The sequence below is a fragment of the Panulirus ornatus genome, chromosome 17 (genome assembly GCF_036320965.1).
Source record: "Panulirus ornatus isolate Po-2019 chromosome 17, ASM3632096v1, whole genome shotgun sequence".
Taxonomy (NCBI): Eukaryota; Metazoa; Arthropoda; class Malacostraca; order Decapoda; family Palinuridae; genus Panulirus; species Panulirus ornatus.
Genome location: NC_092240.1, coordinates 34,966,004 through 34,988,750, shown reverse-complemented (window position 1 = coordinate 34,988,750; position 22,747 = coordinate 34,966,004). Strand labels below are relative to the sequence as shown.

Genomic DNA, 22,747 nt, shown 5'->3' with positions numbered 1-22,747 from the left:
ATGTATTTGTCTGTGTATGTATATGTATTTATACATTTGAAATGTATAGATATGTATAAGTGCGTATGTGGGCATGTATGTATATACATGTGTATGTGGGTGGTTTGGGCCATTCTTTCATGTTTCCTTGTGCTACCTTGCTAACGCGGGAGACAGCAACAAAGTATAATAAATGAGTACATATATTGGTTCCCAGTGAGTGTCGGTTTGCAGTAGGGGTACGTGATGTCTCTATGGTTGTTTAATTTTTGTATGGGTGTTGTTGTTCGGGTGATGACTGCAAGAGTTTTGGAGAGAGGGGCAAGTATGCAGTCTGCAGTGGGTGAGAGGGCTTGGGAAGTGAGTCAGTTGCTGTTCGCTGATGATACAGCGCTGGTGGCTCAATCGGGTGAGAAACTGCAGAAGCTGGTGACTGAGTTTGGTAAAGTGTGTGAAAGAAGAGAGCTGAGAGTAAATGTGAATAAGAGCAAGGTAATTAGGTTCTCTAGGGTTAAGGGACTAATAAATTGGGAGATAAGTTTCAATGGAGAAAAATTGGAAGAAGTGAAGTATTTTAGGTATCTGAGAGTGGATTTGGTAGTGGATGGAACCATGAAAGTGGAAGTGAATCACAGTATGGGGCAGGGGGCGAAAAGTTCTAGGAGCATTGAAGAATGTGTGGAAGGAGAGAACGTTATCTCAGATAACAAAAATTGGTGTTTGAAGGAATAGTGGTTCCAACAGTGTTATATGGTTGTGATGCATGGGCTATAGATAGGGTTGTGCAGAGGAGGGTGGATGTGTTGGAAATGAAATGTTTGAGGACACTATATGGTGTGAGGTGGTTTGATCGATTAAGTAATGAAAGGGTAAGAGAGATGTTTGGTAATAAAAAGAGTGTGGTTGAGAGAGTAGAAGAGGGTGTATTGAAATGGCTTGGTCACATGGAGAGAATGAGTGAGGAAAGATTGACAAAAAAGGATATATGTGTCAGAAGTGAAAGGAATGAGAAGTGGGAGAACAAATTGGAGACAGAAGGATGGGTTGAAAAAGATTTTGAGCGATCGGGGCCTGAAAATACAAGAGGGTGAAAGGCAAGAAAGGAATAGAGTGAATTGGAATGATGTGTTATGCTGGGGTTGATGTGCTGTCACTGGATTTAACCAGGGCATGTGAAGTATCTGGGGTAAACCATGGAAAGTTTTGTTGGGCCTGTATGTGGAAAGGGACCTGTGTTTTCGGTGCATTATACATGACAGCTAGAGACTGAGTGTGAACGAATGTGGTCTTCGTTGTCTTTTCCTAGCGCTACCTCGTGCGCGCGCAGGGGGAGGGGGATGCCATTTCATGTGTGGCGGGATGGCGACTGGAATGGATGAAGGCAGCAAGTATTAATATGGAGAGGTAATAACAAGTAGTGGTGAAGTGAGAAGGAGATGGAGTGAGTATATTGAAGATTTGTTGAATGTGTTTGATAACAGTGTGGCAGATTTAGGGCGTTTTAGTGGAGGTGGTGTGAGAGGGTCAGGGAGAATGGTTTGGTAAACAAAGAGGTAGTGAAAGCTTTGCGGAAGATGAAAGCTGGTAAGGCGGCTGGTTTGGATGGTATTCCTGTGGAATCTATTTAGAAATTGGGTGACTGTGTTGTTTTGACTGGTTGGTAAGGATATTCAGTGTATGTATGGTTTTTGGTGAAGTGCCTAAGGATTTGCGGAATGCATGCATGGTGCCATTGTACAAAGGCAAAGGGGATAAAAGTGACTTTTCAAATTACAGAGGTATAAGTTTGTTGAGTATTCGTGGGAAATTGTATGGGTGGGTATTGATTGAGAGGGTGAACGCATGTTCAGAGCATCAGATTGGGGAAGAGTAATGTGGTTTCAGATGTGTTAGAGGATGTGTGGGTCAGGTGTTTGCTTTGAAGAATATATGTAAGAAATAGTTAGAAAAACAGATGGATTTGTATGTAGCATTTATGGATCTGGAGAAGGCCTATGATAGAGTTGATAGACATGCTCTGTGGAAGTTATTAAGAGTATATTGTGTAGGAGGTAAGTTGCTAGGAGCAGTGTATTGTGTAGGAGGTAAGTTGCTAGAAGCAGTGAAAAGTTTTTATCGAGTATGTAAGACATGTGTACTAGTAAGTAAAGAGGAAAGTGATAGGTTCTCAGTGAATGTTGGTTTGCAGCAAGGGTACATGATGTCTCCATGGTTGTTTAATTTGTTTATGGATGGGGTTGTTAGGGAGGTGAATGCAAGTTTCTGGGGAGAGGGGCAAGTATTCAGTCTGCTGTGGATGAAAGGGCTTCGGAAGTATCAGTTGTAGTTCGCTGATGATATAGCACTGGTGACGGATTCGGGTGAGAAACTGCAGAAGCTGATGACTGAGTTTGGTAAAGTGTGTGAAAGAAGAAAGCTAAGAGTAAATGTGAATAAGAGGAAGGTCATTAGGGTTGAGGGACAAGTCAGTTGGGAGGTAAGTTTGAATGGAGAAAAATTTAGCAGTGGATGGAACCATTGAAGCAGAAGTAAGTGGGGGGGGGGGGGGGGGGGGGGGGGGGGGGGAGGTTCTGGGAACATTGAAGAATGTGTTTAAGGCGAGAACATTATCTTGGAGAGAGAGAAAATGAGTATGTTTGAAGAAATAGTGGTTCTAACAAAGTTATATGGTTTTAAGGCATGGGCTGTAGATAGGGTTGTACGGAGGAAGGTGGATGTGTTAGAAGTGAGATGTTTGAGGCCAATATGTGGTGTGAGGTGGTTTGATCAATTAAGTAATGAAAGGGTATACATATATACACATGTACATAATTCATACTGTCTGCCTTAATTTATTCCCATCGCCACCCCTCCACACATGAAATAACAACCCCCTCCCCCTGCATGTGCGCAAGGTAGTGCTAGAAAAATACAAGAAAGGCCACATTCGTTCACACTCAGTCTCTAGCTGTCATGTATAATGCACCGAAACCATAGCTCCCTTTCCACATCCAGACCCCACACAACTTTCCATGGTTTACCCCAGACGCTTCACATGCCCTGGTTCAATCCATTGACAGCACGTCGACCCCGGTATACCACATCGATCCAATTCACTCTATTCCTTGCACGCCTTTCACCCTCCTGCATGTTCAGGCCCCGATCACGCAAAATCTTTTTCACTCTATCTTTCCACCTCCAATTTGGTCTCCCACTTCTCCTCGTTCCCTCCACCTCTGACACATATATCCTCTTGGTCAATATTTCCTCACTCATTCTCTCCATGTGACCAAACCATTTCAAAACACCCTTTTCTGCCCTCTCAACCACACTCTTTTTATTACCACACATCTCTCTTACCCTGTTATTACTTACTCGATCAAACCACCTCACATCACATATTGTCCTCAAACATCTCATTTCCAGCACATCCACCCTCCTCCACACAACTCTATCTATATCCCACTCCTTTCAACCATAAAACATTGTTGGAACCACTATTCCTTCAAACATACCCATTTTTGCTTTCTGAGATAATGTTCTCGACTTCCACACATTCTTCAAAGCTCCCAGAACTTTCGCCACCTCCCCCAACCTATGATTCACTTCCGCTTCCATGGTTCCATCCACTGTCAAATCCACTCCCAGATATCTAAAACACTTCACTTCCTCCAGTTTTTCTCCATTCAAACTTACCTCCCAGTTGACTTGTCCCTCAACCCTACTGTGCCTAATTTCCTTACTCTTATTCACATTTACGCTCAGCTTTCTTCTTTCACACACTTTACCAAACTCAGTTACCAGCTTCTGCAGTTTCACACGAATCAGCCACCAGCGCTGTATCATCAGCGAACAACAACTGACTCACTTCCCAAGCTCTCTCATCCACAACAGACTGCATGCTTGCACCTCTTTCCAAAACTCTTGCATTCACCTCCCTAATATCCCCATCCATAAACAAATTAAACAACCATGGACCCATCACACACCCTTGTCGCAAACCAACATTCACTGAGAACCAGTCACTTTCCTCTCTTCCTATACATACACATGCCTTGCATCCTCGATAAAAACTTTTCACTGCCTCTAACAACTTGCCTCCCACATCATATATTCTTAATACCTTCCACAGAGCATCTCTGTCAACTCTATCATATGCCTTCTCCAGATCCATAAATGCTACATACAAATCCCATTTGCTTTTCTAAGTATTTCTCACATACATTCTTCAAAGCAAACACCTGATCCACACATCCTCTACCACTTCTGAAACCACACTGTTCTTCCACAAGCTGATGCTCTGTAGATGCCTTCACCCTCTCAATCAATACCCTCCCATATAATTTACCAAGAATACTCAACAAACTTTTATCTGTAATTTGAGTACTCACTTTTATCCCCTTTGCCTTTGTACAATGGCACTATGGAAGCATTCCGCCAATCCTCAGGCACCTCACCATGAGTCATACATACATTAAATAACCTTACCAACCAGTCAACAATATAGTCACCACCTTTTTTTAATAAATTCCACTGCAATTTCATTCAAACACGCTGCCTTGCCTGCTTTCATCTTCTACAAAGCTTTTACTACCTCTTCTCTGTTTTCCAAATTGTTCTTCCTAACCCTCTCACTTTGCACACCATCTCTACCAAAACACCTTATATCTGCCACTCTATCATCAAACACATTCAACAAACCTTCAAAATACTCACTCCATCTCCTTCTCACATCACCACTGCTTGTTATCACCTCCCCATTAACCCCCCTTGAATGAAGTTCCCATTTGTTCCCTTGTCTTACTCACTTTATTTACCTCCTTCCAAAACATCTTTTATTCTCCCTGAAATTTAATGATACTCTCTCACCCCATCTCTCACTTGCCCTCTTTTTCACCTCTTGCACCTTTCTCTTGACCTCCTGTCTCTTTCTTCTATACATCTCCCAGTCATTTACATTATTTCCCTGCAAAAATTGTCCAAATGCCTCTCTCTTCTCTTTCACTAATAATCTTACTTCTTCATCCCACCACTCACTACCCTTTCTAATCTGCCCCCTTCCCATGCTTCTCATGCCACAAGCATCTTTTGTGCAAGCCATCACTGCTTCCCTAAATATATCCCATTCCTCCCCCACTCCCCTTACCTCCTTTGTTCTCACCTCTTTCCATTCTGTACCCAGTTTCTCCTGGTACTTCCTCACACAAGTCTTCTTCCCAAGCTCACTCTCACCACTCTCTTCACCCCATCGTTCTCTCTTTTTTTCTGAAAACCTCTACAAATCTTCACCTTCGCCTCCACAAGATAATGATCAGACATCCCTCCAGTTGCACCTCTCAGCACATTAACATCTAAAAGTCTCTCTTTCGCGCGTCTATCAATTAACGCGTAATCCAATAACGCTCTCTGGCCATCTCTCCTGCTTACATACGTATACTTATGTATATCTCTCTTTTTAAACCAGGTATTCGCAATCACCAGTCCTTTTTCAGCACATAAATCTACAAGCTCTTCACTATTTCCATTTACAATAGCGAACACCCCATATACACCAATTATTCCCTCAACTGCCACATTACTCACCTTCGCATTCAAATCACCCATCATTATAACCCAGTCTCGTGCATCAAAACTACTAACACACTCACTCAGCTGCTCCCAAAACACTTGCCTCTAGTCATGTTTCTTCTCATGCCCAGGTGCATATGCACCAATAATCACCCCATCTCTCTCAATCCACTTTCAGTTTTACCCATGTCAATCTAAAGTTAACTTTCTTACACACTATCACATACTCCCACTGCTTCTGTTTCAGGAGTAGTGCTACTCCCTCTTTTGCTCTCGTCCTCTCACTAACCCAGTTTTACTCCCAAGACATTCTCAAACCACTCTCCCCCTTTACCCTTGAACTTTGTTTCACTCAGAGCCAAAACATCCAGGTTCCTTTCCTCAAACATACTACCTATCTCTCCTTTTTTCTCATCTTGGTTACATCCACACACATTTAAATACCGCAATCTGAGCTTTCGAGGAGGATGAGCACTCGCCACATGAGTCCTTCTTCTGTTTCCCCTTTTAGAAAGTTAAAATACAAGGAGGGGAGGGTTTCTAGCCCCCCCACTCCCGTCCCCTGTAGTCGCCTTCTACGACACGTGATGAATTCTTGGCAAGTATTCTTTCTCCCCTATCTCCCAGGATAGAGTTTAAAATGAGAGATATACATAAGTATATATACGTAAGTAGGAGAGATGGCCAGAGAGCGTTATTGGATTATGTGTTCATTGATAGGGAATAATTGGTGTACATGGGGTGTTCAGTGTTATAAATGGAAATGGTGAAGAGCTTGTAGATTTATGTGCTGAAAAAGGGCTGGTGATTAGGAATACCTGGTTTAAAAAGAGAGATATACATAAGTATACGTATGTAAGTATAAGAGATGTCCAGAGAGCATTGTTGGATTACGTGTTAATTGATAGGCGTGTGAAAGAGAGACTTTTGGATGTTAATGTGCTGAGAGGTGCAACTGGAGGGATGTCTGATCATTATCTTGTGGAGGCGAAAGTGAAGATTTGTAGAGGTTTTCAGAAAAGAAGAGAGAATGTTGGGGTGAAGCGAGTGGTGAGAGTAAGTGAACTTGGGAAGGAGACTTGTGTGAGGAAGTACCAGGAGAGACTGAGTACAGAATGGAAAAAGGTGAGAACAAAGGATGTAAGGGTAGTGGGGGAGGAATGAGATGTATTTGGGGAAGCAGTGATGGCTTGTGCAAAAGATGCTTGTAGCGCGAGAAGCATGGGAAGAAAGGATAGTGAGTGGTGGGATGAAGAAGTAAGATTATTAGTGAAAGAGAAGAGAGAGGCATTTGGACGATTTTAGCAGAGAAAGCAAACCCCTGATCCACACATCCTCTACCACTTCTGAAACCATACTGCTCTTCCCCAATCTGATGCTCTGTACATACCTTCACCCTCTCAAACAATACCCTCCCATATAATTTCCCAGGAATACTCAACAAACTTATACTTCTGTAATTTGAGCACTCATTTTTATCTGCTTTGCCTTTGTACAATGGCACTATGCAAGCAGTCCGCCAATCCTCAGGCACCTCACCATGAGTCATACATACATGAAATAACCTTACCAACCAGTCAACAATACAGTCACCCCTTTTTTGATAAATTCCACTGCAATACCATCCAAACCCGCTGCCTTGCCGGCTTTCATCTTCCGCAAAGCTTTTACCACCTCTTCTCTGTTCACCAAATCATTCTCCTTAACCCTCTCACTTTGCATACCACCTCAACCAAAACACCCTATATCTGCCACTCTATCATCAAACACATTCAACAAACCTTCAAAATACTCACTCCATCTCCTCACATCACCACTACTTGTTATCAACTCCCCATTAGCCCTCTTCACTGAAGTTCCCATTTATTCCCTTGTCTTATGCACTTTATTTACCTCCTTCCAAAACATCTTTTTATTCTCCCTAAAATTTAATGATACTCTCTCACCCCAACTCTCATTTGCCCTCTTTTTCACCTCTTGCACCTTTTTCTTGACCTCCTGCCTCTTTCTCTTATACGTCTCCCAGTCATTTGCATTATTTTCCTGCAAGACTCATCCAAATGCCTCTCTCTTTTATTTCACTAATAATCTTACTGCTTCATCCCACCACTCACTACCCTTTCTAATCTGCCCACCTCCCATGCTTCTCATGCCACAATCATCTTTTGCACAAGCCATCACTGCTTCCCTAAATACATCCCATTCCTCCTCCACTCCCCTTATGTCCTTTGTTCTCACCTTTTTCCATTCTGTACTCACTCTCTCCTGGTACTTCCTCACACAAGTCTCCTTCCCAAGCTCACTAACTCACCATTGTCTTCACCCCAACATTCTCTCTTCTTTTCTGAAAACCTTTACAAATCTTCACCTTCTCCTCCACAAGATAATGATCAGGCACCCCTCCAGTTGCACCTCTCAGCACATTAGCATCCAAAAGTCTCTCTTTCGAGCACCTATCAATTAACATGTAATCCAACAACGCTCTCTGGCCATCTCTCCTACTTATATATGTATATATATTTATTTATTTTGCTTTGTCGCTGTCTCCCGCGTTAGCGAGGTAGCGCAAGGAAACAGATGAAAGAATCGCCCAATCCGCCCACATATACATGCATATACATACATGTCCACACACGCAAATATACATACCTATACATCTCAATGTACACATATATATACACACACAGACTTATACATATGTTCACATGTACATAATTCATACTGTATGCCTTTATTTGTTCCCATAGCCACCTCGCCACACATGGAATAACAACCCCCTCCCCCCTCGTGTGCGAGGTAGCGCTAGGAAAAGACACTAAAGGCCCAATTCGTTCACACTCAGTCTCTAGCTGTCATGTAATAATGCACCGAAACCACAGCTCCCTTTCCACATCCAGGCCCCACACAACTTTCCATGGTTTACCCCAGACGCTTCACATGCCCTGGTTCAATCCATTGACAGCACGTCGACCCCAGTAAACCACATCGTTCCAATTCACTCTATTCCTTGCACGCCTTTCACCCTCCTGCATGTTCAGGCCCCGATCACACAAAATCTTTTTCACTCCATCTTTCCACCTCCAATTTGGTCTCCCACTTCTCCTTGTTCCATCCACCTCTGACACATATATCCTCTTAGTCAATCTTTCCCCACTCATTCTCTCCATGTGACCAAACCATTTCAAAACACCCTCTTCTGCTCTCTCAACCACACTCTTTTTATTTCCACACATCCCTCTTACCCTCACATTACTTACTCGATCAAACCACCTCACACCACACATTGTCCTCAAACATCTCATTTCCAGCACATCCACCCTCCTGCGCACAACTCTATCCATAGCCCACGCCTCGCAACCATACAACATTGTTGGAACCACTATTCCTTCAAACATACCCATTTTTGCTTTCCGAGATAATGTTCTCGACTTCCAAACATTCTTCAAGGCTCCAAGAATTTTCGCCCCCTCCCCAACCCTATGATTCACTTCTGCTTCCATGGTTCCATCTGCTGCCAGATCCACTCCCAGATATCTAAAACACTTCACTTCCTCCAGTTTTTCTCCATTCAAACTTACCTCCCATTTGACTTGACCCTCAACCCTACTGTACCTAATAACCTTGCTCTTATTCACATTTACTCTTAACTTTCTTCTTTCACACACTTTACCAAACTCAGTCACCAGCTTCTGCAGTTTCTTACATGAATCAGCCACCAGCACTGTATCATCAGCGAACAACAACTGACTCACTTCCCAAGCTCTCTCATCCACAACAGACTGCATACTTGCCCCTCTTTCCAAAACTCTTGCATTCACCTCCCTAACAATATCATCCAAATAAACTACACAGCAAGGCATGTCTCTGATAAGAATGTTCATAAGCCACTGAAATGTGGCAGGGGCATTTTTCATGCCAGAAGGCATCACTGTACACTTATATGTACATCCCAACACTACAGGAGCGCTGATGTCTTGTGCTGTCAGTTAATTTAATTTGCTAGTACCTTTTCTTGCAGTCAAGTTTTGTCAGGGAACAGGCATTGTCATCTTGGTCTGTGCAGTCTTCCACACATGAATGGGGGTAAATGTCAGTCTTCATCACCATGTTGACTTGTTGGTAGTCGATACAGAACCAATAGGTCATATCAGGCTTGGGTACAAGGGTCACAAGTGAGCTCCACTCTGCCTGTCACAGCTCAATCAGGTTGTGCTCCAGCATGTAATTTGTTCCTTCTGAAGGGTGGTTGCTCATTATGGACTTAACTGGTAACGAGCTTGTATAACAGGGCTGGCATCTCCCATATCTAAGCCATGGCTGGTCAGTGAGGTCTGTCCAGGTGCACTTCAGAAAACCTCTGGGTGTTTTAACAGCAGGGCAGATATCTCCTCAAGTTGCTCCTCCATCATGTGCAAGAGTTTCTCCTCCTTCTCAATGTCCATGCCTGCATTAGGTCCCCAGGTCTCAAGGGCTCCCATAGCTTGATTGCCGTCCTTGTCACATGGCTCCTGCTGGATCTCTGATCATGCAGACCATCACACTCTGATTGACAGGGAGAATCACGATTGAAATATGGTTGAAGCATGTTGATATGCCATAATCTCTTCCCTCTTCCCCTGTTGGGAGCCAATACAAAGTGATTTAAGTCTCCTACACTCCTAATTATAGTGTATGAACCCTGGAAACAGGCTGCCAGAGGTTGTCCTGGTTGGAGTAATAAAAGCAACACCACCTGTCCCAAAACTCCTCAAATGAGACCACTTACCATACCAGCTCTTCATTCATACCTTGGTCTCTTAGATTCTCCCAAGCTGCTTCCCAACATTTCTGCAATCTCTCCTTTAACTTGCTGACTGAGTCTAATAGGCCAACACACTCGCTCTTGTTCATCTGCACATCTCTGAATAACGTAGAAGCCTTAGCAGTTTCTTGGGCAAACATCAGCTTGAAGGGGGAGAAACTTAGAGAAACATTTAGCACATCTCTGGTGGCAAACAAAAGGAATAGTAGTCCCTTATCCAAGTCTCTTGTGTTGTTGGCACAATACTTCTTCAGCGTGAACTTTAGTGTGGAATGGTAATGTTCCAATACGCCATGACTCTGAGGGTGGTAAGCGGTTGAAGTAATCTTACCAATGCTCAGCTCTTTCAGGGTTTGTTGAAAAGTCCTAGACATGAAATTGGACCCCTGATCAGACTGCACCTCTTTGGGTAGTCCAAACTTTCCAAAGAGGGTAAGCAATTCCCATACAGCATTCATGTCTCTTAAGGTATCACTTTGGGATATCTTATGGCCTTATCAATGATACTCAAAATGTAACAGTTGCTTGATGAGGTTTTTGGCAAGGGGCCCACAATGTCAGCTATAGCACAGTTAGATGGAGCTTCAAATGGGGGAATAGGAACTAAGGGAGCAGCCTTAAGCTTTTGATACATCTTTACATACTGAGCAATATTCCTGGTGGACACCAGGCCAATACACATTCTGTCACACTCTGTCCATGGTCTTTCTCACCCTAAGTGACCTGCAAAGCTCAAGTCATGCACAAGCTTCAAAATCACCCTTCTGTAGGGACATGGCACCACAACTTGTTGCTTGTCTCTGCCTTTCCCAGTACATGATACCAGACACCATTTCCTCATTAGCAACCCATCCCGAAGATAATAACTGTTGGCAGACTTTTCAGCTGACTCAAACAGTTTCTTAAATTCTGGTTCAGCCCTCAGTAATCCTTTCAGATTTTGCCGAGATAAGTCATCAGCCTCACTCACTACTCTTTGTTCGGATTCCAAACTAGCAAAGAAGGTATCACACAGTACCTCTGGTTTCATCCTCAGAAGGTATTCTCGGTCTCTCTCTCTCTACCTCTGTCTCCTCATGCACATGGCTTGCCTCGATATCTGTGGCTTCACTTAGTTTACAAATGGAAATAAAAAATCCATAATCTTCAATACCAAGGACTCTGCTGATGTTAGCTTTTGATGGATTTTATAAATTCTGTATTATATGTATGTCTCAGAATGTGGTCTGAACCTTAACAGAGTTTTGCATTACTGATTCAGGTTCTGAATGGTGTTTCATTTATTATTTATTTATTTTGCTTTGTCGCTGTCTCCCGCGTTAGCGAGGTAGCACAAGGAAACAGACGAAAGAATGGCTCAACCCGCCCACATACACATGTATATACATACACGTCCAAACACACAAATATACATACCTATACATCTCAATGTACACATATATATACACACACAGACATTTACATATATACACATGTACATAATTCATACTGTCTGCCTTTATTTGTTCCCATCGCCACCTTGCCACACATGGAATAACAACCCCCTCCCCCCTCATGTGTGCGAGGTAGCGCTAAGTGTTTCATATGCAAATATTTATAGTTTATGGTATTAATAATCTTTTCCTACATGTTCAGCATTTACTGTGCCAGCGAGGGAGTGCCAGGACCTGACGAAGAATGGCCTCATTCCTTTCTATCTTTTCTCTGCCATGTATAATGCAACAGAACTGACCCCTATTCTCAACCAAGCCCTGTTTCAGCTCTGTGACTGCACATTTCCTTCTGTAAACTGCATCACTTTAGTTCACTCTATCCCCTGCGAACCTTGCCTTCACAGCATCTTTCACTCCGTCCCTCCACCTCCTCCTTGGTTTCCCCATTTCCCTTGTTCCCTTCCCTTCTGATATGTATACTCTCTTCAGCTCATTCATACATACTTCTTTTACCACCACTCCTATCTCTTAATCTTTCATTTCTTATTCAGTCATCCCTTCTCACACCACAATATTTTCCTCAAACATTTCATTTCGAACACGCTTACCTTATCCTTTACATTTTTTGTAAGGCCCACTCCTCAGATTCATACAGCACCATCAGGATTACTATACTAACGAAACATACGTATCTTTGCCCTTAGATTAAATACAGTGACCTTGCCTATTCCTCAGTGCATCCAAGATCTTTGCCCCCTCAGCAACCCTTTGACTCACTTTAGGTCCCATGGTTCCATTGGTTGTTACATCCACTCCCAGGCATCTAAAGCACTTCACCACCTCCGAGTTCTCTCCATTCAAACTCACTCTCCAAATAACCTGTCCCTTTTCTCTGTTGAATCTATTAACCTTGTTTATATTTACATCTACTTTCAACTTTCTCCTTTTGCTCACTCTCCCAAACTCAGACACCAGCTTCTCACTTGAATCTCCCACCAATGTTGTATCATCAGCAAACAACAACTGACTCCCATCCCAGGCCCCCACCCCCAACCCCAGAAGATAGCATACTTGCTCCTCTTTCCAAAACCTTTGCATTCTTTATTCTTCGCTACCCCATTCATAAATAGATTAAACAACCATGTAGAATGTAGACATCACACACCCCATCTACAGATTTGTCTTCTGAAACCACTCACAAACTCTTCACTGCTTGTAATATCTCTCTACCCACATCATATATTCTTAGCACCTTCCACAGAGCTTCTCTGTGAACCCTGTCATGTGCTTTCTTCTCATACAGATCATTACGTTTCTCTGAGTATATCTCACACACATTCTTCAGAGCAAAATCCTAATCCACACATCCCCAGCACTCCTGAAACCATATTGGTTTTCCCCAGCCTGATGCTCTGTGGGTGCTATAACCCTTGCAATCACCACTCTTCCATACAGCTTACCAGCTTAAACTCAGTGAACATATACCAATGTGGTTAGAATGTGCTACCAACTAGTACACTACAGGAGGGTTAGCAACATCTGCTTAGTAAGCCAGCACTTTAGTGGTTGTCAAGTTGCACTCCTCGGATGTAGGTAGCTGTCTTTTCTTTCTGCCTCACTAATATGTGGACTGCTGGCATTATGTCCACAAACATAAATCTCTTCTTGTCATGTGTAACATTTGACAACACTTAGCTCATGCAGCTTATTCTTCATAACTCCATATTTTCTTTCGTAAGCACTATACGCTAGCCCTGCATTTTGGCAAAATTGTAGGGGCAGTAGGTAGAAGTAGTCGGTAGGACATTTAGGCAGGAGCTTTAGGTAGATGCATTAAGTAGAAGTAGTAGTTAGGAGCATTTGACAGATGTAGTCATTAGGAACATAATACTGCACTAGACTTGCCCTATGCCAGCGGCCTCTTAAGAGTGAGGCACTAAAGGTTAAGAAGTGGCATGGGAGTTCTTTAGTTTTGGAGACTGTTGCTGTAGCCACCCTTTTGAGGGAGTTCTAGTTGGAACAGGCATCAGAGTTATAGATAGATAGACCTCAATACAAACTCAAAATTGGGAAAAGTTATGAATTTCAGTGCAGCAAGGGGAGACTAGTTTTCTGGATATCCAAGTCTCACCTTGCTTGCTTGTGTTGACCTCATTACTACATCCTTAGGGGTGGAACAGAAATGGAAGGCACTGCCCAATTCCATCAGGGCCATAGAAGTAGTAGTAGTAGTATTTTTTCTTTTTGATACAGACAAGCACTTGAGGTATTGTGGGATTTTAGTGTTTTGGACAATTTAGGAGCCCTACTGCCTCTGGGAAGCGCTGCAATCATGTTGCCAGTGGCCTGTTACAGATGAGGCACAAATGGCTAAGAAGATGCACTGGAGTCTACCAGTTATGCCAGGGAGTAAAGTGGGTGAGCAATTGAGGGTGATGGTGTGAATGTAAATGGGATGACTGGTGAGAGTAAAAGAAGGGAGCTTGTGCAGAAATTAGAAAGTTTTAGTTTGGATGTGCTGGGATTAGGGAAATCCATATCCTTAGGAAGGGTGTATGGAGTGAAAATGGACGTGATGAATGCAAGTTATGAGAGGGTTAGAGGCAGGAGTGGTATGGATAGGAATGAATCAAAATTATTAGGGAAGAAGGATGTGTAATTGTGTTGTACGGGAGGATGTTACAAAACATGGATGGAATGAATCAAGAATAGTGTGGGTGAAAAGAAAGATTAGAACTGTGAAGTATGCATGGATTTGTTTATATACACTTGTAATTATAAAGGCTATGTGAGATAAGGATGGAATGAGCATTTCTGGAGAAATTTGAATGACTGTATAAATGGGTGTGAAAAGGAGAAAAAGGTGGCTTTAATGGGTGATATGAATGCAAGGGTGGGATGTGATGAAATTGGCAAGGTAGTTAGTAAATGAGGAGTGATACATAGAGGTACATAACATAAACTTTTTTCATTTACCACTTCCCTTCTCATTTCACCATTTCCCATAGCTCTTACTTCACCTATCTGCTCAACCCAAACACCTTTCATCCATCACCCTGTCACTGAACACATTGAGCAGTCCTTCCAAGTAATTACTCTGTTTCCTCTTCACCTCATCTATGCCTGTTACTACCCTGTATTGATGTTCTCAAATGTTCTCTTGTTTTTCTCACACTATTAATCTACTTCCAACACAGTTTCTTATTTTCCCAGATTATTATTTTTTCCTTTCTTTTCCAGCTCCTGCACCATCCTCTTGACCTCCTGCCACTTTCCTTTGTACATCTAATCACTTACACTGCTTTCCTTTAAGTATCATATATACACTTCTCTATTCTCATTTAGTAACTTCTTATCTCACCTGCCTACCTCCCATCTTCAGCATTCCACACACTTCTCTCACACATGCCAGCACTGCTTCCCTAAACAGCTCCCATTCCTTACCCCCTTCCCTAGCTTTGTTTGCTCTAACCATTTGCCATTCTTTACTCTTTCTTTCCTGATATCTCTTCACACAAGCCACTTTTCCATGCTTGCTTCCTTTTACCATCCTCTTTTTCAAAAGCTTCTACAAATCTTCATCCTCTCTTCCACTAAATAAAGATCAAACATCCCACCAGCTGCCTCTCTCAGTACATTTAGATCCAAGAATCTGTCTTTTTCATGTCTTTGAATTAGTACGTAATTCAATAAAGCCTATATATATCGTCTTTTCTGTTTTATAAATACTTAAGTATGTCCCTCTTTTTGAACTGGGTATTTCCAATCATCACTCTTTTTCAGCACATAACCTCAGAAGCTGTTCATTTTCTTTAACCACTGAATAAACACACACACACACACACACACACACACACACACACACACACACACACACACACACACACACACACACACCCCTCAACCCATACACACAAACACAAGTTTGATGGCAATATTAGTTGTATGTGTATTTTGATATATGTAGAAAATAGAATTGTTGATGGATATAATTTTATAATAAGGCTTATATCTCAACAGGTTTTCTCTCAAACCAATCTAAGCAGCTACATCCGTGAGATAGAGGAAGCTCTTGAGGACCCACATTTCATTCAGCGTTCCTTACTCGGTGGAACCTCTAGCACCTTAGGGCAAAATGGACCAGCTACAGGAATCCACAGTGACCATTTCCCAGCACGTTCACTTGCTTCTGTTGCTCGAGCACATTTTGTGGAGATGGAAGGGCCTAGTCATTCTTACCAGCCAATGTTCAGCTCAGGGAACATTACCATGGTAAGATGTAATCAAAATTTCTTCAAAAGTTTGTTTCTTGTGCTGATATACAAAAATATGTCTACTTTCTTCAGAAACAGTTCATGTACAGGTGAAAGATCTCTTTGAATATCCAGTCCAAAAACAGCCATAATTGAAATGCTTGCTCATTTAAGATTTCCAACTCATGGCACATGGATGTCTGACAATTGAATTCACGTCAGTTATTTCTAAATATTGTTTCTGTGGTTGTTACTTTTATATTATTCTGCCATAACATTACATCCAAGTAATTTAGTAGTATTGCTCGAGTGTTGTGGTGTCAAGCTTACTGAGCTTACTAATTATCCAGCAAATTGAAGTTCTTCAGTTCTCCTGATATTAGATAAGGTCAAATCAGTTCCTAGAATGAGGGAGAATCATAGTGTTGGTAACATAATCTTTGATGGGGTAGTTATAAAGAATAAGGGTGGGGGAGGAGACAAAAGTTCTTGAAGCCATGAAGAATTTGTGGAAAGAGAGAACTTATCTGGAAGGGCAGAAATGAATGTGTTTGAAGGAATAGTAGTCCCATCAATATTGTAGGGTTGTGAGGCGTGGGCTACAGATAGTGTTGTGCAGAGTTGGGTGAATGTGTTGGAAATGAAATGCTTGAGGACAGTATGTGGTGTGAGGTGGATTAATCGAGTGAGTAATGAAAGGGCAAGAGAGGTGTGTGGTTATAAAGTGTGGTTTAGGGAACAGAATTAGGTGTGCTGAAATGGATTGGGTGTATTGAGAGAATGATTGAGGAAATGTTGACAAATAAGATAAATGTGTCAGAAGTGGAGGGAACAAGGAGAGTAGGGGAGATCTAATTGGAGGTGGAAAGATTGAACAAAAAAGATTTTGAGTGATTGGGGCCTGAACATATAGGAGGGTGAGAGGTGTGCAAGAAATAGAGTGAATTGGAATGATGTGGTATACCGGGATCGATGTGCTGTTAATGGACCGAACCAGGGCGTGTGAAACGTTTGGGATAAACCATGGAAAGATTCGTGGGGTCTGGATGTGAATAGGGTGCTGTGGTTTCACTGCATTTCACATGACAGCTAGACTCTGAGTGTGAATGAATGTGGCCTTTTTTTCTGTTTCCCTAGCACTACCTCACTCAAGCAAGGGGTAACAATGTTGTTTCCAGTGGGATAGGGTAGTGCCAGGAATGGATGAAGGCAAGTAAGTATGAATATGCACATGTGTATATATGTATGTGTCTGTGTATGTGCATGTATATACAGTATATGTTGAAGTGTATACATGTATGTATGTATATGTGAATGTATGGGCATTTATGTATATATGATAGTGATGGGTGATTTGAATGCAAAGGTGAGTAATATGGCAGTTGAGAGAATAATTGGTATACATGAGGTGTTCAGTGCTGTAAATGGAAATGGTGAAGAGCATGTAGATTTATGTGCTGAAAAAGGACTGGTGATTGGGAATACCTGGTTTAAAAAGAGAGATATGCATAAGTATACATATGTAAGTAGGAGAGGTGGCAAAGAGAGATATACATAAGTATACGTATGTAAGTAGGAGAGATGGCCAGAGAGCGTTATTGGATCACGTGTTAATTGATAGGCGCGCGAAAGAGAGACTTTTGGATGTTAGTGTGCTGAGAGGTGCAACTGGAGGGATGTTTGGTCATTATCTTGTGGAGGCGAAGGTGAAGATTTGTAGAGGTTTTCAGAAAAGAAGAGAGAATGTTGGGGTGAAGAGAGTGGTGAGAGTAAGTGAGCTTGGGAAGGAGACTTGTGTGAGGAAGTACCAGGAGAGAGTGAGTACAGAATGGAAAAAGGTGAGAACAAAGGAGGTAAGGGGAGTGGGGGAGGAATGGGATGTATTTAGGGAAGCAGTGATGGCTTGCGCAAAAGATGCTTGTGGCATGAGAAGCGTAAGAGGTAGGCAGATTAGAAAGGGTAGTGAATGGTGGGATGAAGAAGTAAGATTATTAGTGAAAGAGAAGAGAGAGGCATTTGGACGATTTTTGCATGGAAATAATGCAAGTGAGTGGGAGATGTATAAAAGAAAGAGGCAGGAGGTCAAGAGAAAGGTGCAAGAGGTGAAAAAGAGGGCAAATGAGAGTTGGGATGAGAGAGTATCATTAGATTTTAGGGAGAATAAAAAGATGTTTTGGAAGGAGGTAAACAAAGTGCGTAAGACAAGGGAACAAATGGGAACTTCAGTGAAGGGGGCTAATGGGGAGGTGATAACAAGTAGAGGTGATGTGAGAAGGAGATGGAGTAAGTATTTTGAAGGTTTGTCAAATGTGTTTGATGATAGAGTGGCAGATATAGGGTGTTTTGGTTGAGGTGGTGTGCGAAGTGAGAGGGTTATGGAAAATGATTTGGTAAACAGAGAAGAGGTAGTAAAAGCTTTGCGGAAGATGAAAGCCGACAAGGCAGCAGGTTTAGATGGTATTGCAGTGGAATTTATTAAAAAAGGGAGTGACTGTATTGTTGACTGGTTGTTAAGGTTATTTAATGTATGTATGACTCATGGTGAGGGGCCTGAGGATTGGCAGAATGCTTGCATAGTGCCATTGTACAAAGGCAAAGGGGACAAAGGTGAGTGCTCAAATTACAGAGGTATAAGTTTGTTGAGTATTCCTGGTAAATTATATGGGAGGGTATTTATTGAGAGGGTGAAGGCATGTACAGAGCATCAGATTGGGGAAGAGCAGTGTGGTTTCAGAAGTGGTAGAGGATGTGTGGATCAGGTGTTTGTTTTGAAGAATGTATGTGAGACATACTTAGAAAAGCAAATGGATTTGTATGTAGCATTTATGGATCTGGAGAAGGCATATGATAGAGTTGATAGAGATGCTCTGTGGAAGGTATTAAGAATATATGGTGTGGGAGGGAAGTTGTTAGAAGCAGTGAAAAGTTTTTATCGAGGATTGGTTCTCAGTGAATGTTGCTTTGTGGCAGTGGTGTGTGATGTCTCCATGGTTGTTTAATTTGTTTATGGATGGGATTGTTAGGGAGGTGAATGCAAGAGTTTTGGAAAGAGGGGCAAGTATGCAGTCTGTTGTGGATGAGAGAGCTTAGTAAGTGAGTCAGTTGTTGTTCGCTGATGATACAGCGCTAGTGGCTGATTCATGTGAGAAACTGCAGAAGCTGGTGACTGAGTTTCGTAAAGTGTATGAAAGAAGAAAGTTGAGAGTAAATGTGAATAAGAGCAAGGTTATTAGGTACAGTAGGGTTGAGGGTCAAGTCAATTGGGAGGTAAGTTTGAATGGAGAAAAACTGGAGGAAGTGAAGTGTTTTAGATATCTGGGAGTGGATTTGGCAGCAGATGGAACCATGGAAGCGGAAGTGAATCATAGGGTGGGGGAGGGGGCAAAAATTCTGGGAGCGTTGAAGAGTGTGTGGAAGTCGAGAACATTATCTTGGAAAGCGAAAATGGGTATGTTTGAAGGAATAGTGGTTCCAACAATGTTGTATGGTTGCAAGGCGTGGGCTATGGATAGAGTTGTGCGTAGGAGGGTGGATGTGCTGGAAATGAGATGTTTGAGGACAATATGTGGTGTGAGGTGGTTTGATCGAGTAAGTGATAATAGGGTAAGAGAGATGTGTGGTAATAATAAGAATGTGGTTGAGAGAGCAGAAGAGGGTGTTTTGAAATGGTTTGGTCACATGGAGAGAATGAGTGAGGAAAGATTGACCAAGAGGATATATGTGTCAGAGGTGGAGGGAATGAGGAAAAGGGGGAGACCAAATTGGGAGGTGGAAAGATGGAGTGAAAAAGATTTTGAGTGATCGGGGCCTGAACATGCAGGAGGGTGAAAGGCGTGCAAGGAATGGAGTGAATTGGAACGATGTGGTACACCAGGGCCGACGTGCTGTCAATGGATTGAATCAGGGCATTTGAAGCATCTGGGGTAAACCATGGAAAGTTGTGTGGGGCCTGGATGTGGAAAGGGAGCTGTGGTTTCGGTGCCTTATTACATGACAGCTAGAGATTGAGTGAGAACGTATGGGGCCTTTGTTGTCTTTTCCTAGCACTACCTCGCACACATGAGGGGGGAGGGGGTTGTTATTACATGTGTGGCGAGGTGGCGATGGGAATGAATAAAAAGGCAGATAGTATGTATTATGTACATGTGTATATATGTATATGTCTGTGTGTATATATATGTATACGTTGAGATGTATAGGTATCTATATTTGTGTGTGTGGACGTGTATGTATATACATGTGTATGGGGGTGGGTTGGGCCATTCTTTTGTCTGTTTCCTTGCGCTACCTCGCTAACGCGGGAGAGAGCAACAAAGCAAAATAAAAAAGTAGAATAAAATGAGTGGATGGGCCATTCTTCGTCTGTTTCCTGGCGCTACCTCGCTGACATGGGAAATGGCGATCAAGTATAATGATAATAAAAAAATGATTTTTGTTATTTATTATACTTGATTGCCGTTTACCACATCAGTGATGTAGCGCCAGGAAACAGACGAAGAATGGCCCATCCACTCATGCTCACACATATATACATAAATGCTCATTTACGTACATATACATAGATGCACATATACTTGCTTGCCTTCATCCATTCCTGCTGCTACCCCATCCCACAGGAAACAGCATTGCTACCCCATGCTTAAATGAGGTAGTGCCAGGAAAACACACAAAAAAAAGGCCACATTTATTCACAGAAAGTCTCTAGCTGTCGTGTGTAATGCTTCAAAACCACACCTCCCTATCCGCACCCAGGCCCCACAGACCTTTCCATGGTTTACTACAGATGTTTAACATGCCCTGGTTCAGTCCATTGACAGCATATCAATCCCAATATACCACATTGTTCCAATTCACTCCATTCCTTGCACGCCTCTCACCCTCCTGTATGTTCAGGCCCCGATCGCTCAATATCTTTTTCATTCCATCCTTTCACCTCCAGTTTGGTTTCCTGCTTCTCCTTGTTCCCTCAGCCTCAAAGATATATATCCTCTTTATCAATCTGTGAATAAGAGCAAGGTTATTAGGTAAAGTAGGGTTGAGGGACAAGTCAATTGGGAGGTATGTTTGAATGGAGAAAAACTGGAGGAAGTGAAGTGTTTTAGATATCTGGGAGTGGATTTGGCAGCGGATGGAACCATGGAAGTGGAAGTGAGTCTTAGGGTGGGGAGGGGGCGAAAGTTCTGGGAACATTGAAAAATGTGTGGAAGGCGAGAATTTTATCTCGGAAAGCAAAAATGGGTATGTTTGAAGGAATAGTGGTTCCAACAATGTTATATGGTTGCGAAGCGTGGGCTATAGATAGAGTTGTGCGGAGGGTGGATGTGCTGGAAGTGAGATGTTTGAGGACAATATGTAGTGTGAAGTGGTTTGATTGAGTAAGTAATGAAAGGGTAAGAGAGATGTGTGGTAATAAAAAGAGTGTGGTTGAGAGAGCAGAAGAGGGTGTGTTGAAATGGTTTGGTTACATGGAGAGAATGAGCGAGGAAAGATTGACCAAGAGGATATATGTGTCAGAGGTGGAGGGAACGAGAAGTGGGAGATCAAATTAGAGGTGGAAAGATGGAGTGAAAAAGACTTTGAGTGATCAGGGCCTGAACATGCAGGAGGGTGAAAGGCGTGCAAGGAATGGAGTTAATTGGAACGATGTGGTATACCGGGGTCGACATGCTTTCAATGGATTGAACCAGGGCATGTGATGCGTCTGGGGTAAACCATGGAAAGTTGTGTGGGGCCTGGATGTGGAAAGGGAGCTTTGGTTACAGTGCTTTATACATGACAGCTAGAGACTGAGTGTGAACGAATGTGGTCTTTGTTGTCTTTTCCTAGTGCTACCTGGCGCACATGCAGGGGGAGGGGGTTGTCATTTCATGTGTGGCGGGGTGACGACGGGAATGAATAAGGGCAGACTATGAATTATGTACATGTGTATATTTGTATATGTCTGTGTGTGTATATATATGTATACATTGAGATGTATAGGTATGTATATGTGAGTGTGTGGACATATATGTATATACATGTGAATGTGGGTGGGTTGGGCCATTCTTTTGTCTGTTTCCTTGTGCTACCTCGCTAATGCGGGAGACAGCGACAAAGTATGATAAATAAATAAGGAAAAGAAATGAATCAATCTTTCCTCACTCCTTCTTTCCATTTGTCCAAACCATTTCAACACACCCTCTTCTGCTCTCTACCATACTCTTTTTATTTCCATACATCTTTCTCTTCCCCTTTCATTAATTACTCGATTAAACCACCTCACACACATATTGTCCTCAAACATTTCATTTCCAGCACATCCACCAGCCTCCCTGTAACCCTATCCATAGCTCATGCCTCACAACCATATGATATTGTTGGCGCTAGTATTCCTTCAAACAAACTCATTTTTTGCTCTCCGAGATAACATTCTCTCCTTCCACACTTTCTCCATCATTTCCAAAACCTTCGCCTCCTCCCCCACCCTGTGCCTCACTTCCTTTTCCATGGTTCCATTTGCTGCTAAGTCCACTCCCAGATATCTAAAACGCTTTACTTCCTCCAGTTTTTCTCCATTCAAACGTACCTCCCAATTGACTTGTCCCTCAACCCTACTGTACCTAATAACCTTTCTCTTATTCACATATACTCTCAACTTTCAACTTTCTCACACTTTTCCAAACTCAGTCAGCAACTTCTGCAGTTTCTCCCTCGAATCAGCCACCAGAGCTGTATCATTGGTGAACAACAACTGA

The 22,747-nt window shown here is 42.5% G+C and overlaps 1 protein-coding gene across 1 annotated transcript in view; it reads left to right on the top strand.

The window, feature by feature from the left end:
• LOC139754675 (sphingomyelin phosphodiesterase 4-like) overlaps positions 1–22,747 on the top strand; it is a 57,607-nt gene that overhangs the window by 11,140 nt on the left and 23,720 nt on the right. The window contains exon 4 of the mRNA XM_071672222.1: positions 15,781–16,032. Within this exon, the coding sequence (XP_071528323.1) occupies positions 15,781–16,032 (252 nt within the window). The remainder of the gene's footprint in view (positions 1–15,780; positions 16,033–22,747) is intronic.